This window comes from Neopelma chrysocephalum, unplaced genomic scaffold (genome assembly GCF_003984885.1).
Source record: "Neopelma chrysocephalum unplaced genomic scaffold, ASM398488v2 Primary Assembly neopelma1_84, whole genome shotgun sequence".
Lineage (NCBI taxonomy): Eukaryota > Metazoa > Chordata > Aves > Passeriformes > Pipridae > Neopelma > Neopelma chrysocephalum.
In genome coordinates, this window is record NW_020897746.1 from 8,831,187 (window position 1) to 8,848,581 (window position 17,395).

The following is a 17,395-nucleotide window of genomic DNA, read 5'->3' on the forward strand; positions in this document are numbered from 1 at the left end:
TCCTTGGGAAGAAACAAGCTTAGCATGGACTGCCTGATATGCACAGGTTTTTTTATAATAGGCAAAGCTTTATTTAAGCTGCTTTTCAGTCTTATTACAAGACTTGATATGTTGCACAGCTATGACAGTTTTATTTGAACTTGAATGATCAGTACATTTTGGAATAGCTGGAGAAATACATGTTTTTTGCAGTGTGCTGAGAATGAGGATAACTTACAATCTGTTAAATTATTCCACAAATCTTTACCAAAAGACCCTGGTTAAAGGGTTGCAACTTTTCATGTGCAACTGTATGTTTTAGCTGGGTGGTGTTATGCAGTTAATGATATGAAATCTCATAATTGGAGATCTAATCTGTGAGATGAAAATAGCAAACTGTCAGCCACGTTGGAGCTATTTCTGGCTCTGCTGCTTCTGATTTGGGAAGTTCAGTTCTATTTTTGGAAATGTGGTCAGTACTGTCAGAGTGGTGAATTCAGACTAATCTTGGAGGCACTTCATGAGCGGGGTTTAGTTACCATTGCAGTTTGAGGAGATGTCGAGTTGTTTTTATGTAAATGTTCCGTGGGGTTGGTTTTTTCAGAGTCTTTCCTTCATGTGAACGTCTGTGGAGTGAGGAGTTCTGATTTATTATTCTAAGATGTAATCCTGAAGTTGTGGTGAATGTGAAATTCCTGTTAGCACTAAGAGGGGCTCTTTGCATCTGCATGAGTAGCAGCATAAACACAGATGTTGATGTTGCCTGCAATAAGAGTTATTGTATAATTCCCTAATTTTAAACAACTGTCCAGCTTTCTTTTCAATTCACATGCTTAGCTTGCCAGCTTTTTAGCACCCTGGCATTTCATTTTCTGGACAGGTAATATATGTGATTAAGTGTTGTTCCTGCTTGTCTGAAGCACGTCTGTGCTGTGAAATAAATCCTGTCCCTCTTGGAAGTGTCAAGGAAAGTGTCTGTGTGTGACCCAGTGCTAGGAAGCATTAGGAAAGTTTTCTGTTACGTGGAGCCTGTACGTTTCTGGTCTCACAAAATCCTTCCTATATCCTGCACTTCACAGCATTAAGTGAATAAAAGCCCTTTTAAAGGAGCAGGAATTGCCCACGAGGAGGTTGGCTATTTTTGGAAACGCCAGGGCATGTTTTTTGTGAGCATGAATGGATCTTCCTGAGCATGTTTGTGTTATTTAGAGGTTGTTGGTCGCTATTTCTTTTTCACCCTCTCTGTAAGAGGAGGTCCTTTGTGTCTATGTCAGATATTTGAATTTACCCTTCCCATATTTAATGTATGTCTATTTTAGCATGTAAACATGACAACCTTTTTTGAGCTCATGTACAGCATTTCTTAGACGGTGGGAGACAAGTTTCAAGTTACTGTTAGACAAGAGCAAGTAATACTTAATTTACATCCAGCAGTTGTCTTTCCATGGATTCAACCCAAGCTTCAGACTTTATTTTCCTGTTAAAGGTGAAGGAAAACTATCTATTTGACTTTGTGGTGTGATGAAGCTGATGGTCACTGATTTGTGTTGCAGTGCTGGGAGAGGGGCTGGCCAAGGGCGATGGACCTTTCCGTGCAGTGCTCTGCTGCATGCACCTCAAAGGGAAGCTGCAAATTGTGTCTAATGTTCTTTCCAAATCACTGATGGGGGAATCACTGGTAAGTGGGTTTTTCTACAGTCTATCTAATTTAAAAAAACAGTTTTGTATTCCCTTTTTTGAAAGATGTGTTTAATAACAAACTTCCGAACGTGTGGTTGATTGGCAGGTCGCAACAAAAAAATGATTTGCAGGAAAAAAAGACAAATATATGGGCACACATATGTCGGCAGGATGCCAGGTTGTTGCATTACCAGGGTTTCAGAGTTGGTAGGGTTTTGAAAAATTTTTTCATTGTTGGCCCTAAATCCTCAGGGAATGCAAAATAAGTTGCATGTTTGTGCGATGGACTTTTTCTGAGTTGCACCTGATCCCATTTTGTAGGACTTCAGGAATTTTAGCTAATAAAGCAGAAAAAATGCTGATTGGACCTTTAAATAACTGGCCCATGATAAGTTGTGAGATGTTAAAAGCTTTTCAGGAAGAAAAAAAGCTTTGCATTTCCAGATGAAGATAAAAGTTTAAGTTCAAAGCTTCTACTTTACCCTTGAACTGTTAAAACTTGTAAAGGTGCTTTTAACCCCATCTATGTAAGTAACTGTTCTGACTCATATGGGGAAAATTCAGGACACATATAAGTCTCTAAAGAATAGTGTTCTTTTTATTTCTGTGATCTGGATTAAATAGGCAGTTCATCCCCATGAACTGCTGGTCATGCTAAAACCAGAAACATGGTGAGAGCAGAGGCAGGAGCAGCTCTGGTCAGACCCAGAGGAAGGTGGGAGTGACATTAGAAACTGTTGTAGGAGAACCTTATTACCTTAAGCTGGATCATGTCTGCAGTCTCTTGGTGCTTAACTGAATTAGTAGGTTGTTTTTTGGAATTCTGTTTGTTTGTCTGGTGTATATCCTGAATTCCCTCCCCCCTCCAGCCACTGGCTATTTTTACATAAAGAAAAGGGTTTTTTCTTTGTTTAGCTGGTGTTTTCCAATGAAAAAAATGCTTCATTGAAAAATTCCTGGTGAGGTTGAAGGAAACTTGCCTTCAGGAAAAATTAGTAAAATAGCCTTATTGCAGGGAATGTACAGTGCCCTTGTTTGGAGCTGTTGTTGTGCAAATAAAGGTAGCTTTGTATAGGATTCCAGAGTGTCATCCCAAAGCAGAGTTTGAGAGGTTTTTACAAGCTTTAGGTTGTTAGACACAGTTGTTTTCAGTAGGAATATTAAAGTCAGCAACTGATTTACTGAGTTGTGCCATTGTCTGAGAGAAGAAATGAAACTAAGTTTTGGAATCAATTTATTGAATAGTTGGAATCCATCCAGTGCCCTCTCCAGTGACTTAAGAGAATGATTCTTGGTAACATTTTTATGCTCTAATACCTCTAAGCTCAACAGGTTCAATTTTCAGCTTTCTGCTGGAGAAGTGAAAAATCATTTTGCAAAAAGACCTGAGTGTGAGAATTGTTAAGTGTGGAAATTTTCAGCAAAGAGTAATTTCTGCTGCTCAGTAGCACAGTCAAAACTTGGAGAAGTCTAATAAATGTAGTAGCACTTAATTAAATTTCTGCAAGAGCTTATTGAAATAAACCCCACAGGTCTGGGTTCCTTTAATCAAAGTTTTGACTTCCATGAGTGTGAAATTGTTACACTTAGCTATGTATTTCAGATAAATTCAATTCTGAAAGATTTTTACTTCAGATATACTTGACTATGCTAATCTTTGCTTTTTAGTGAAAACTCCAAAAATTACAGTCTACATCAGAGCAGGAAGAGTTATGGAACTGTAGAAATCAGTGATCTGTGAAGTAAATCCTTGAGATCTGAAGACATGAATCCTTAAGACGTGAATCCATCACTGCAACAGCAGTGAAGGATTATCATATTAATTCTTTAGATCCTGAAGTATTTTAGTAACCATAGTATTTATTTTTTTCCCAAAAGTTGTTCTAAATGTGGTGCTTTCCTGCATTGTCCTGTATTGATACTTGCTGTAGGTCTAGTGCTGGTTTTGGCCACTTAGAATTCCCTTTTTCACCATAATGTTTGCTCAGTGTTATGTAATATGTCTTTTAAAATTGGTGTTTTAAGTCAAACTCAATTTTCCTCCTTCCCCTTCTCCTGGTGTTGTGGGGAAAAATGAACTTGGCTTCCGTGGTTTAATGCATATGAAGGTTTTATGTGAAACGTTATAAATGATGAATTAACTAATAAATTAATGCTCTTTCTCCCCCCCAGAACGGGATGGTAACTAAAGATCTGACACGACTGAAAACACTTCTTGCTGAAACAGAGGTAATAATGAGCATATTCTTGGGGAGATAATGAGCAGTACCTGAGCCAGCTGAAAGGCTGGTTCCTGTGTGTCCCACTGGGAACACACCGGTTCAAACATTCTTGTTTCCACTGCTCTGTCAGTCCTTACCCACCCATCTCTTCAGGAGCTTTTGTCATCACAGTCTTGCAGGATGTGTGAGAAAATAGAGAATGATGCTAATAGGTTGTTGACTCTCTCGAAGTAGCAAGAATTTAAAGCATTTAGATCCGCATTATTTATTTATTTATTTATCCTATTTTTCTCTGTCGGAAACTATTCTGAAGTAATAAACGTGACTTAAGAAAGGGTTTAACCACATAAATACCTTTCTTTTTTTTTTTTTTCCTACAAGAGGTCAAATTGTCATGTCTATTGATGAAATTTCCCCCTTTTCTTTTTTTTTCACTTTGTCATTGATTTGGGCATTATTTTTAATGTAGATTCAAGTCTGAAAGACCTATCAATGCAGTTCAGACTTTTGGCCTTTTAAAAACTCCCTGCAGTCCCCATTAAATTGATCACAGGGTGGAATTTGGTCTTGTAAAAATCTCTAAAATTTTCCTCTAACCATGAGTGGACTTGGTGTTCCTGTGAGAATTCCTGTTCTCATCAGAATTCCTGTTCTCATCAGAATTCCTGTTCTCATCAGAATTCCTGTTCTCAAGGGCTGCAATCCAGTTGTTGGGTTAACCTGAACTCCAGTTTGTGACTGGAGGTGATTTCAGACTTCTGATTGATTGATATTTCTCTGTTGGTTGCTCTAAAACCCATTTTGACAGCAGTTCTTGTCGATGAAATTGGTTTTTTGTGTTCCTTCATAACTGTGGGCTTTTTTTTCTCTAATTGTAGGCAGCTGGTAAAGTCCCATCAGGGTATCATGTAGAAGATTTAGAAGAAGGTAACTCAGCTTTACAGCTCCTTCGTTTTGTGGTGGGAAGACTTGGGTCCTGCTGAATGCTCAGTGCTGCATGGCAGGCAAAAAGCAAAAAAAAAAGGGCTTGACAACTGTGATGAGCCCCAGGGGCTGAAGTAGAATTATCTCAGTAGAATTATGTCAGCATTGAATTTGGAGGCAGAAGGTTATTTATTGATCAGTGCTGTGTCAGAGCCTGCTCTGTTCGAAACCTTCTCTAATTGAGTTTGTTGGGGATTATAAATTAATTTGCATTGGGATAATTTTGCTTGTGTTCAGATACACTTTGGGTTGGTGTTTAGAGGTACAGTTCCCTGTTATTCTCTGACTGAGAAATACTTGGGAATTGGAGAAGTAACCCCGTTCTCCTCCCGCAGGGTCCCGGGATGGTTGGCAGTTCCGCCCTCCTCCCCGGGGCGTCACCAGCAGTGAGGAATATACCCTGTGTAAAAGGTAAAGTCTTTGCTTTATACTGACATTCTCCAGGGAAATCATAATGCTTCCTCTTTTATTTAGCTGCTGACAGAATGATTAAGAGGTCAGGCAAATGAAGGTACTTGTTAGAACTGGAGTCGATCCGTTCACAGATTTTTGGAAGGGTCAGTTTATCCCGAAGCACTTCAGTTTATCCAGAAGCACTTCAGTTTATCCAGAAGCACTTCAGTTTATTCAGTTTTCATAATACAGTGGTTTGAGGACCTTTTTTGCTAGTGACAGGTCAGCAGCTGTCTTTTTTCCCCTTTTCTAATTTGGATGATCTCCGAGGTGTGAGAAGTTCCCCCGACAGCAGTGTAAGCAGACTGGAGTGAGATGTGCTTTGGCAGTGGACAGGCTGCTGCCTTCAGATAAATGGACTTTGTTGATAGATGGCCTTCTACTTCACATTAAAAAAAAAAAAGAGAATTTTCCTCAGATCTCATTATTTCCCTTTTGCATGAACTCAAATACACAGAGAAGATTGATTGGCTTATATTGGAGTTTCTCCTTGTCCTCTCTGGTCAATATTGCCTATAGTTTGTGTTGTTAATTGTCATTGCTTACATAAAACTGTATTAATATATGTGGAGAAGAACCATCATTATGCACTTGATTTTGCCATTTATGTAACTAATGCAAATAAATTATTTTCCAAACACGAGCAGGACTCTGACCTGCTTTTTAAATGACAAGACTGAATCGCTGAATTGGAGCTGCTTTTGGCAAGATTTTCTAGAGGTGCTAAATCTTGGCAACTCTTGTTGACTCTTATCATGCCCAGTGCTCATTCAGCAAAATTTAAAAAAGCAGATATTTGCAATTTTTGTGGTGATCTTTTGTTGAGTAACATCTTTACCATGTTTCCAGCCATTGCTGTGAAACCTTTTTCCACTGAAGCTGTAATGAGCTTTCTGCACACTGTTAATTAACCCTTACAGTGAGCAGGATGGGCCTTACTCAGCAAATCCCTGTGAACAGGATCATTCTGATCATGGACTAAAGATTTTAGTTCCTTCTGAGGAGGCAGTTCCAGGTGCTGAATATGAATTTTTGAAGCTCTGGTTTATTTTTCCCCTGTGTGCCATAAAGCAGTAGGAGTGCAGCATATTTATTCCAGATAATGAAGGTATGGAATTGCAGGAGATATTAAATAAGACAGTAAAAATGAGAGAAAAAAGGTGTGTGTTAAAAATATGAACCATGAGAACTTGGAAAACTTGTATAATGATGACAAATTTTAAAGTAATGTGCTTTCCTACTAAATAAAGAAAAGGAAACCCAATTGATTTTAAATCTGCTATGTAACTAATAGGAATAGGTCAGCAGTTTTTTGTGCTTGCATTCTATTTGGGCCATGAAAATCATAATTGTACTGTAGCATTCTAATGTAATGGTGAATTGGAAAATTTACAGTAAAAGTATTGAAATGGACTACCAAGAAAAATATTTGAATTTAAAATATATTAAGAAACATAGCTCAAGAAGGCATTTAGTAACATGGTGTTATATATCATGCTTATTTTAGTTACAATTTGGGCATGCAAACCTTTAAATACATCTCTTAAAGAAAAAATGAATGCTGAATCAAATTATAACCAATGATACAAGTGTGGCCTGGATATCCAGGTACTTGTGCTGCAAGGTTTTTGTGTCACAGTCAGGTGTTATTTGGTTTTTAGCTCAAAGTTCACATTTTAATTCATGTTACACTGTATAACCCACATACTGTGGAAAGGTTGTTCAGTCACTGGTCCCCTTTTGACTTCACCAGTGATGTGGGGCCCTGACTTGCTCTATTAATGTACTTTTGGTGCATCCTTTCTTTTTTACAGTAACTCATCACTGTAGGGAGAGGTTCTTAATATAACTATATTCATAGATATACACATGAAATTCAAATATAGTTATGTTTACAGAGTTTCTATGAACTTAATATCCCCACAGAAATCATCCTGCCGGGCTTTATTTATAATAAATGTGATGCTTGCATTAAGTTTTTGTAGTTTCCTTTTGCAAAACAAAACAAAACAGCCTCCTGGCCTGATTTTATTTTATATATCCAACTATTTCTTAGTACCTTCAGAACTTAAACCCTCCACTCCTATGTCATTTTGCCACCTGTTTTTAAAGTGCTTCAGTTTTGAAGAACCATAAAGTTGCAGCTGCTGTCTTGTGGTTTATAATTTTAATACAAAGTTAAATTATAAAAATAGTCCCCGAGTTATACAGTCATTTGTCCAGAGTTGCAATAAATTCTGAGAACAAGAATGCTTATATTGTATAAAGGCAGTTGGAATATCATTAATTTCATGCATCAGCACATGCCACTAAATGAAAAGTGTGTTTCTTTAACAAATTCTGCAAGGTTAAAAATGCTTTTAGACTGATACACCCTTTCCAGAGAAGAGAATTAAACCTTTTCCTTGAGAGATGATTTCTGTGTAGGTGTATTTATTAGAAAGGACCATGTGATGTCACTGTTGCTCCAGGAAAAGCTGCTGAATGAGTTTTTATCAGCTAATAATGTAAGCACTGGAAGAAATTATGCTACATTTTCCTTTGCCCCTGATTAACTGGGGGTTTATGCATATTAATACAGTGCCAAATCATTTCAGGGGGGGTCTGTGATCTCCTTGTGTTAATTGCTGTACAAACACTTGATTCTTTTTCCTTTAAGGCTGGAAATTTCTTAAGACTTTTGTCCCCTTACATTTCTAAGAAATTTGATACACTTTTCTGGGCTTTACAGTAAGAGAAGCTGCTGCCTCTCCTACAAAATTCTACATATATTTTAGTTCATATGAACTAAACTGCCTTTAGTTCTATGAGAGAGACTTAAAGAATATTCTGACTTTACAAGTAAAATTTTGTTAAATTTTGATAAGTTTCTTTTTTTTTCAGTTGGGGACCGAGAAACTTCAAGGCATAATGGTTTTTTTCTTGTTCTCTGTAGATTTTTAGAGCAGGGGATCTGCAGGTATGGTGCCCAGTGTACTTCAGCACATTCCCAGGAGGAGCTGACGGAGTGGCAGAAGCGCTACGCCTCCCGCCTCATCCGGTTAAAGCAGCAGAAGGAAAACAAACAGTGCTCGGGCAGTTACATGGAAACCTTGATTGAGAAATGGATGAATTCGTTATCCCCTGAGAAAGTGGTGAGGAAAACACCCCCCTTCCCTCTGTGCTCGTGTTTAAAGCTGGCAGCTGAGCCTGGGTTTCGCCCTTGGGATCAGAGCTGCTCGAATCTCTCCTCACTGAGGAATTGTCCAAGCGATTTGCTGCCCTTTGCATCCTGCCCTGGGTCTTCTTGCAGAGGTCCCAGAGACTTAGACTGATTTGTGGGTTCATTTTGCATATTCACTATTCCTGGGGCAGGATGTGTCAGCCAAGTCCCAGATGTTGTTCCTGTTCCTTGATGATGTGGCAGGACTTGTAGAGAGTTGTAGAGAGAGAGGAGGCTCAGGGGAGACCTCCTCACTCTCTACAACTCCCTGACAGGAGGGGGGAGCCAGGGGGGGTTGGTCTCTTTTCCCAGGGAACGATCAGCAAGACAAGAGGGCTCAGTCTCAAGTTGTGCCAGGGGAGGTTTAGGTTAGATATTAGAAAGAATTTCTTTCCAGAGAGGGTGATCAGCCATTGGAATGGGCTGCCCAGGGAAGTGGTGGATTCTCCGTCCCTGGAGGTTTTTAAGAAGAGACTGGATGTGGCATCAGTGCCATGGGCTGGGAACCACAGTGGGAGTGGATCAAGGGTTGGACTTAATGATCTCGGAGGTCCCTTCCAACCCAGCTGATTCTATGATTCTGTGATTCTATGATTTTTTAAACTGGAGAACAGGGAATGATGAAGCTTTCACGACTCAGAGGAGAATGTTCTTGCTTGTGCACGGCTCCTTTTCTTTGCCTGCAGCTGCAGGCACTTGGATGCAGACCAGCCAATCCCCCAAATGTTCAAAAGACTTTGAATACCAAGGAGTGTGGGATATGGATATGATCAAACTTAGCAGCTCTTTGGAATTCCAAAGAATGTTTTTTATGGCATTCGACCAGCTCTGCTTACCACTGATCCCAAGGAGTTTTTCAGTCTATCTATTGTTGATCAGAATCTGGGAAAAGTGGATTTTCTGCAAAATGCATTGATGAGTAGAAAGCCTGATTCTACTTCCTGGTGCCTCAGTGATGTCAGTGAGATCTGGGTTCTTCTGGGCCTCATTGTATCACAGATCTTTCTTTCCAGATGAAGTCTTGTTCTACTTTAAACATTTACAATTATGTTGGGTATTGAAAATCAAATCTTGCAGTTAATTGTCCTTAAATGGTTACGTTCTTCACTGACAGAGTATGATGTAGTAAATTTGACTTGCTTGTCTCTGAATTAGCACATATTTACATTAATTCCTGCACAGGATTTGCAGCAATCCTGCACAATCTAATTCTTTCTACTTTCTGTGAAAAAATACTACCTTTCCCTGAATGTTTGTATTTTGATGCTGCCTGTAGAACTTTAATGTTATCTTCTCTTTCTTTTAATCTAGCTTAGTGAATGTGTAGAAGGAGTGAGAGTAGAACATAACCCCGAGCTGTCGGTAACTGTCACCACCAAAAAGTCTCATCAGACATGGACATTTGCTCTCACATGTAAGGTAGGACTACTTATCTTCTGAAATTAAGTCAGTAATGACTAGAATGCAACTCACAACCTTTTGCAATTAAGATTTCAATTGCATCATTCTTAAAATAGAGAAACTTCCCAGCACCCTCCCCTCTCTGTCTCTTTTCCCAGCAGCTCTGGTGACTACGTATTTCTGGAAATCAGGCAGGACCTGTAGCTGCCCTGAGAAGTTGAAAGTTCTTATGAGCTCTCTTTATTTGATTGCAAAGGCAGATGTTCCTGAAATAATTTCAGCATTTCAACCCCTGCATTTCTTTTCCAGCCTGCAAGAATGCTCTATCGAGTGGCCTTGCTTTACGATGCCCATCGGCCACATTTTAGTATCGTTGCAATATCTGCTGGAGACAGCACGACCCAGGTGTCACAAGAAGTCCCAGAAAACTGTCAGGAATGGATAGGAGGAAAGATGGTCCAGAATGGAATAGATCATTATATATACAAAGTCAGCATAGCCTTCAACACAGAAATCTTTGGAACTTTTCGCCAGACTGTGGTGTTTGACTTTGGGTTAGAACCGGTCCTCATGCAACGAGTGATGATTGATGCTGCTTCAACTGAAGGTAATGTAGCAAAACTTTTTTGCTTTTTTTCAGTAGTGGAAATGTTTCATGCCATCTCTTTCCACATTTCTGGGCAGAACAGCATCTGTGTTAACAGCTTGTGGATCTCTTGTACTGTACTGTACTTGGATGTACTGTACGTTCACTGTATATATGAATATAAAGAGTGGACAAAAGCTTCAGAGGGTCTAAATAAGGCAGATAATTGGAATATGACTTACTCTGTGTCAGGATATGATAAATATTATCAAAATGCTGGGAGTTTCTGGTTTGGTGTTTGTCCAAAGACAGCACTGGCAGTTCTGCCTCTATAAAACATGTTTGTGTTTTTATAATCATTCTTCAATTGATGAAAATATTAAACACGTAGGAAAAGGTCAGTAGAGAAATGAAACATTTCTGTTTAAGAATACACCTGATACTTAATCCAGTAAATAAAACTAACTATCTGAGAAGTTGATTTGTATTTTTTTCTTCCCTTGCAATGTCTGACAAGGATTGTCAAAGGCAAGAGGCCAAGTGTAGGCTTGCAACTCAATAATTTGCTGTTGACACGAATTTTGAAAGATGTAAAGGAAGTGTAACTATATTTGTGTTTTCAAGTAAAAAAAAAAGCTACAAGTTACTGTCAGGCTTGTATTCTGTTTATTAAAGTGATCTGTGTCTCTCAGTTCCAACCTGAAATAACTCCAGTTTGAGAAAAATGTCAGAAAATCGAAAGATGTGTGAAGAGGTGCAAAGAAGAAGGCAGCACTTTGATTTATGGTTTAAGAGAGCTAAATATAGGTCACTGTGTCACTTGGCAGCAGGCCAGGGGGTGGGATACAGGGTGGTGATTTCTAGTGAAAATTTGAGAGATACAAACACCAAAGAAACAGAATTGTAGCACTGGGATTTAAGCAGAAAGAAGAGGAAAAGGGAGAATGAAGGGAAAAAGATGAAGCTGAGAAGACAGCAGTTTTCTATTCCTGGCCTTTATTTTCATGTTAACAGATTAACATTTGCAGCATTAACAGAAGGAAACTGTAAATAGCAAATGCCAAAGAGCAGGAAGGGATCTTTGCAGATGACCCAGGTCCTTGCAGACAGACTGGGCACGTTGTGATGTCTCTTGAAGCAGAGAATGTTGCTCTGCCAAGGAGAAGCTGCTCAGGAGCAGCAAGGCCGTGGTGTTTTCGGGAGCTATTCCATGATCTCCACGTAGCATGTGGGTAATCCCAGCTGACAGGCTTCCCAGGACACTGAGCTGCTGGAGGACAGTCCTTTTGTTGTAAAGCTGTTCAAGATCAAGGGGAACAAGCCATGACTTATTTGCAAAGTCAGAGTTACTGTCAAACTGATCTGTGGTCTGGGGCCTTGTTGTTTAAAACCAACTCCTGACCACAGTGACCCCAGGAACAGTCAATTGAATTCCATGGGAAGGTGATGGATGAAGTGTCTCCAGCATCAGTTACTGATATTTCCTTTCCCATACTGCTTGTCTGTGTGCAGAGGGATGCTGAAGGCTTCAAGCAGGTCGTTGCTAATATTTATTTCAAATGACAAGTGTTGAGGTGTTTAAGGACAGAATCCTGGGCTTTTTGCTCTGTCATCTAAGGAGCATTGGATGTGTGTCCAATTCCATAGTTTCTTTTGCTTTTGCCATACATGAATTAAGATCTGGTGGAAATGCTTTTCTAACAGAAAGATGCCCGAGGTCTCTACATTTTCATGTAATTCAGGGCCCTGCCTGGATGTCTGGGCAGGAATGAAAGGTCAGCATTAAAATATTTTAATGGAGGAGTCTCCATTCTGTGTTTTGAAATCTTTATTTACAATGGAAAAAGGGAACTGAAGGAAGTTTTGCATTGAGTGTGTACAATCTGCTCTTCAGGAGAGGGTCACTGTGTGCACAGTCCGTGCCAGGGACAGTTCATATGAGGCTTCCAGGGAAAGCCTCTCCAGTGCTGGGAATTCAATGGCTGTCCTTCCAGGAAACAAGGACTAAATCCCAGCAGAGTTGCTGAGCTTTTGGGATCTGAGGTGTGTTTTGTACCAGAGAAAGCTTCATTTATGGTGCTGTGATTTCAAACACAGAAACCACACAAACACAGGCTTTTTCTTGCCCTACAACTGTAGCTCCTGATACGGTTCAGGCTTGAGGGATATATTTAAATGTGACTTCTTAGTGAACACATGAGATTAACCAGTAAGATAAGCCATGTTCCTGTAGTCAGGCAAGCTGAACTGAGATTCCTTTTGCTAAAATGCTGGGGTTTTTTTCTTATTTAGAATAAAGACAGTCAAGATGATGTTAAGTATTTAATTTGAATTTGAGAATGTGTTTTTTGCGCATTTCTCAGCGTTGGTGTGATATCCTGGATACCTATCTTAAATCTTACTCAGAGATAATACATTAAGATACCATAGCTTGACTATAAATGCCAAATATTTTCAGCTCTGCAATTTTAACTGCAATTCTGTTAAGTGATTCACTGTTGTCATAGTGGTTTTGTGGTGTTAATGGATATATTTTGGGTGGCTGTAGACAAGTGCTTGGTCTTTTGTTTCTCATTTATGATATGTGGTCCCTGAAATGAGGGTGTACTGAAAACTTAATTTCCTTTTGATTTTCTAATTTTATATAATTTTAGGTCATATTCCCCAAGTTTTACCTGCCAAAATAGCTTTAGCTGTGTAGTGCAACTGTCTGCACAATGAACACATTAGGGGACTGTAGAATTTTTAAAAAAACTTTCAATGTTGCAAATTTCTTACCAGCTGGTTTATCAACTTGTTTTTTATGACCTTCTAAAGTTTATAATATGTATTGTAGGATTCTTCACTGCTGTATCCTTTTGAAATGATGTTGCAGTCAGGCTTTGAAAGCGCATTGTGATGCCAAGTCCTTCAAAGTTGCTTGTGGTTATTAAAATAAAAGTGCTTTCCTTGCTTTTCTTTATTAATTTTATTTGCTGTCTATAGAATACTTTATTTTCTGATTCTGCTTGAGAGCCTGGTTGCTCTCTGTGCTCACCTGAAAAGTAGGGATGGTAAGTACTGACAGTGAACTTGCTCAAGCTGTTGTGGGCAGAGGGGACTCTTACCTGTGTTTAGTTCATTATCTCTAATGGGATTGGGTTTAGTGGGTTTTGTTGTGTTGGTTTTGTTTGGTTTTTTTGAAATAAAAACAAACCACCTGGGGTTTGCATTTACTTCCCTTCCCTGTTCTGTATCTACCCCCAGATCTTGAATACCTGATGCACGCACGGCAACAGCTCCTCACCACGGCCAAGCGTTGGGATTCCACCTCCAAGACTATTGTAGAGTTTGAGCCCAATGAAACTACTGAATTGGAGAAGAGCCTTCTGACCAGATACCAAATCCCTCTGTCTGCTGACCAGCTCTTTACACAATCTGTCCTGGACAAATCACTGACCAAGACCAACTATCAGTCACGGCTGCACGACCTCCTTTATATTGAGGAGATAGCACAGTATAAGGAAGTCAGCAAGTAAGTGATTCCTTTATGAAAATAATCCTACTAAAATGAAGATGGCAACTTTTTTTCATTAAACCTACATGCTTCTTTGAGATACCAAGTCTTCCTGTTTCTTTTGAAATGAATCTGAACGAGCCCGGGAATGGTAATGTTTGGTAAAGGTGTCACTAGCACTTAACAAATATAATTGTTAATTATATTTACTGCTAATTCATTAAAAACAAACACTAAATATAAGTCTGTGCTGACAGTTGAAGCACTAAGCAGCTGTTTTACGTGGTTTTGTTGATGTCTGGATAATAATTATTTTTGGGTTTTTGTCTATACAAAAATACAGTAATAATAGTTATATTTTTGTTCCTGTGTGAAAGTAGGTTATAGCAAAGGAATAAAATATATGAATAATAGTTACATTTTTGTTCCTGTGTGAAAGTAGGTTATGGCAAAGGAATATATAAAATCTTTTTATAAAGGGTTGAATTGTGGGTGGATCAAACTCTGATCTGCAATGATGTGGCAACTGATTTCATTATATTTATTCTCTAAATAGGCTGAAACCCAGCTTCTGAATTAAAGTTCCTAACAAAAGACATATAGTACACATTGTTTGGTTTGTTCTGTCTTTAGGTGTTATGTACAAATTACCCAACTGGAGTGCAAGAAAAAGATGTGAAATTCCTGTGTATAGACCCTCATGGGGCCTTTTGTTTAAATGTAGTTTAATAGGTTAAAAATTTTGCCTGCATTCATGTGGTAGTTGCACTACTCAGAATGGAAAGTTAAAAAGATGTAACTCCCCTTTAGCCTAATTTTGTAGCAAATTTAGTTCTGTCAACTACAGAAAGTTCCAAATCAGGAATGTCTTTTTTAAGCTGAAGAACCACTCCTGGAGCTACAGAGCTGAATCACCCCTGGAGAACTTAGAAAGAAAATACTATGAGTAGTTGTATTTCTGATGCTTTTAAAGCAGAAAATTGATGCAATTTCTTTTTTTAATCTCAGCTGAAGGGCAGTATTTGAACTGTTTTTCTTCCTATCTTTTATCACTGCTGCCATGATAGACTCATGAGCTGGAGTCTAACACGTGGAGGAGTCAGGCTTGAACACTCTTCAGCATGCAGAAATACTCCATCATACATATTTATAAACAGGTTGACTGTCCTGAGGCTTTTTTGGAAAAAAAAAAGTGGATTTAAAGTAAATATTATGAAACATGATAAAAACATAAACAGTGTTTTGGCTGAGTGAATTTTCACATGGAGAGTTGCACTCTCCTGCCTCGTAGCAAACCAAAGAGCATCAAGCCTGGAGACATGAAGGAAAAATAAGTGTATCCTGTATGTAATGCTTCCCCTTTGGACTGCTTGGTGCAGCAGTAAGTTATTGCTTGATAAGTTATAAGTGAGTGTTAATAATGTTCTTGAAATCTTCTGTTTTGATAGTGTTGATGTCAGAAACATCCTTTTGATCTTGTAGCTGACCCAGTTTATTGCAGCGAGGCTCAAACCAGCACACATTTCCACTCCTCTGTGGCTGAGATCACACACTGGGTATTCTCCAGTGAAGTGTCAGGGTTGCAAGCCTAGAAATGGGCTGAGAAATACAAGTGCAAGTGGGTTTTAATACCTCTGGAGTGGTGCTGTGAGTGACAGTGTTGATGAGCTGTTGCACTCCAATGGTTTGTGAACTGGCAGAGTAGCAGAGTTGTCAACATGGTCTCTTAAGACAACACTGGAGTAACACAAGTGTCTGCAGTTCATGGAGTGTATCCTTGGATTTGGAGTCTGTTGATGGTTTCTCACTTTCTAGGAAAGCACTTTTTCAGCTTCATGTGGAATCACCTCAGTGGAACTGCTGGAGAGTATTGCATGAAGGTGTCAGTGGCTCTAAAATTAATCTTGAATTCAGTTACGAGGGAGTTCACTTTGTGTAGACTCAAAGAGCTTCACTTTTAAATCATGTTTATTGTAGTATTTCAAGAGGCTTTTATAAAAGTTACTCCACATAAGCACATCACAAAATAGAACAATGAGGGAGCCAGTGCTATTTAATTTCAAGTGCAAACACACTGGATGAGGAAAAGCACAGCAATGTTCTGATCTTGAGAGTAGTTTGATTTTGGAAAGTGTTGCCCTACATACACCTGTTGATGGTTTTAAAACTCTTTTTTTCTCTCTTGCTCATTGAAAAAGAAAAGCTGGTTAGAGTGACTAGAACTTACTGTGCATTTCCTCGTGTGAACATTAAAGAGTGTGTGAGGTGACACACGACTCCTTCTGTGCTACCAGAACTGCAGAGCAGCTTTATCCTCAAGGCTGTGAAACATAAAATACCGGCTCTGATGGAAAATAAATTTGCTTTTGTCATTACTGTGTCTTCCACTGATCACTCCATAGGCAGGTTTCCCTCTGCACACCCTGTCTGAGCTCAGAGCAAATGTGCTGAATGTGCTTTTAACAAAGTGCTACCTGGGGCTTCGCTCAGAACGGGTTTATTTGCCTTTGGGAAATTTATTGTTTGCATTGCTACTGGATGATTAATGATTTATGAAGTCTTTCTTTAATTTCTGTGGGTTTAAATATGAACAACAGGCGTTCTTGTAGCCAGTTTCATTAGCACTGCAGGTAGGCTGGGATTTGCAGTGCTTAGGAGGAAATGGAAGTTTCTGTTTGTTCAATTTGTATCAGACTGAAAATCTTATTTTGCCTAAGCCTGCAAAGCAAGGCTGAGAAATGGATGAAAGAAGCAACTTCTGATTTTTTTTTTTTTAAATCAAATCCTTAGAGAATTTTGCAGTTTAACAGTTTGCCAGAAGGTGTCAGCTTACTCAATGGAAATTGCTTGATTATCTCTAAACTTTAGATTCCCTTTAGCACAGCAGGCTCTGTTCAGTCATTTATGAAAACACTAACCTGTGCCTCGACTCAGAAATGCAGTAATGCTGTTTCCCAGCACGTTGTTATCAATCTGAATTTGAGCTCATGCATATTCAGCAGCACAGGGATGAACTTGGGGGAAGTTTTAACAAAATAAATTCACAATAGCAAGTGATTGTATCTCGGTAAGAATTCTCACCTCTTGTTACTCGGTTAAATGTTTTATTTGGTATTTTAACAGTCATCTGAATGAGAGATGAGCTGTTGCAGAGGTTGCTAACTTGCTGATAGCTCCTTTGGAATAGTGCAGCACTTGTATAGAAGAAAGCTTGTTTTTTGTTTGGGGTTTTTTATTGGTACATGTGGAAATTGGAAAGATTACACTTAATTCTTGTGTGCTCCCTGAAGTACATGGCTTTGAGTGATTGCTTTCACTGCCGCTTGTGCAGTAACATTTGTGCTCACTGATGAACCAAACAAATCCCTGTTAGGTAAGAAAACATCTCTTGT

The 17,395-nt window shown here is 39.0% G+C and overlaps 1 protein-coding gene across 5 annotated transcripts in view; it reads left to right on the forward strand.

Annotated features, from left to right (window-relative positions):
- HELZ (helicase with zinc finger) overlaps window positions 1-17,395 on the forward strand; it is a 90,665-nt gene that overhangs the window by 24,912 nt on the left and 48,358 nt on the right. For all 5 annotated transcript variants that reach the window (XM_027691995.1, XM_027691999.1, XM_027691998.1 and 2 more), the window contains 8 exons: window positions 1,533-1,657; window positions 3,832-3,888; window positions 4,760-4,808; window positions 5,201-5,276; window positions 8,254-8,452; window positions 9,832-9,939; window positions 10,231-10,528; window positions 13,754-14,021. In XM_027691995.1, coding sequence (XP_027547796.1) covers window positions 1,533-1,657; window positions 3,832-3,888; window positions 4,760-4,808; window positions 5,201-5,276; window positions 8,254-8,452; window positions 9,832-9,939; window positions 10,231-10,528; window positions 13,754-14,021 — 1,180 coding nt within the window. The remainder of the gene's footprint in view (window positions 1-1,532; window positions 1,658-3,831; window positions 3,889-4,759; window positions 4,809-5,200; window positions 5,277-8,253; window positions 8,453-9,831; window positions 9,940-10,230; window positions 10,529-13,753; window positions 14,022-17,395) is intronic.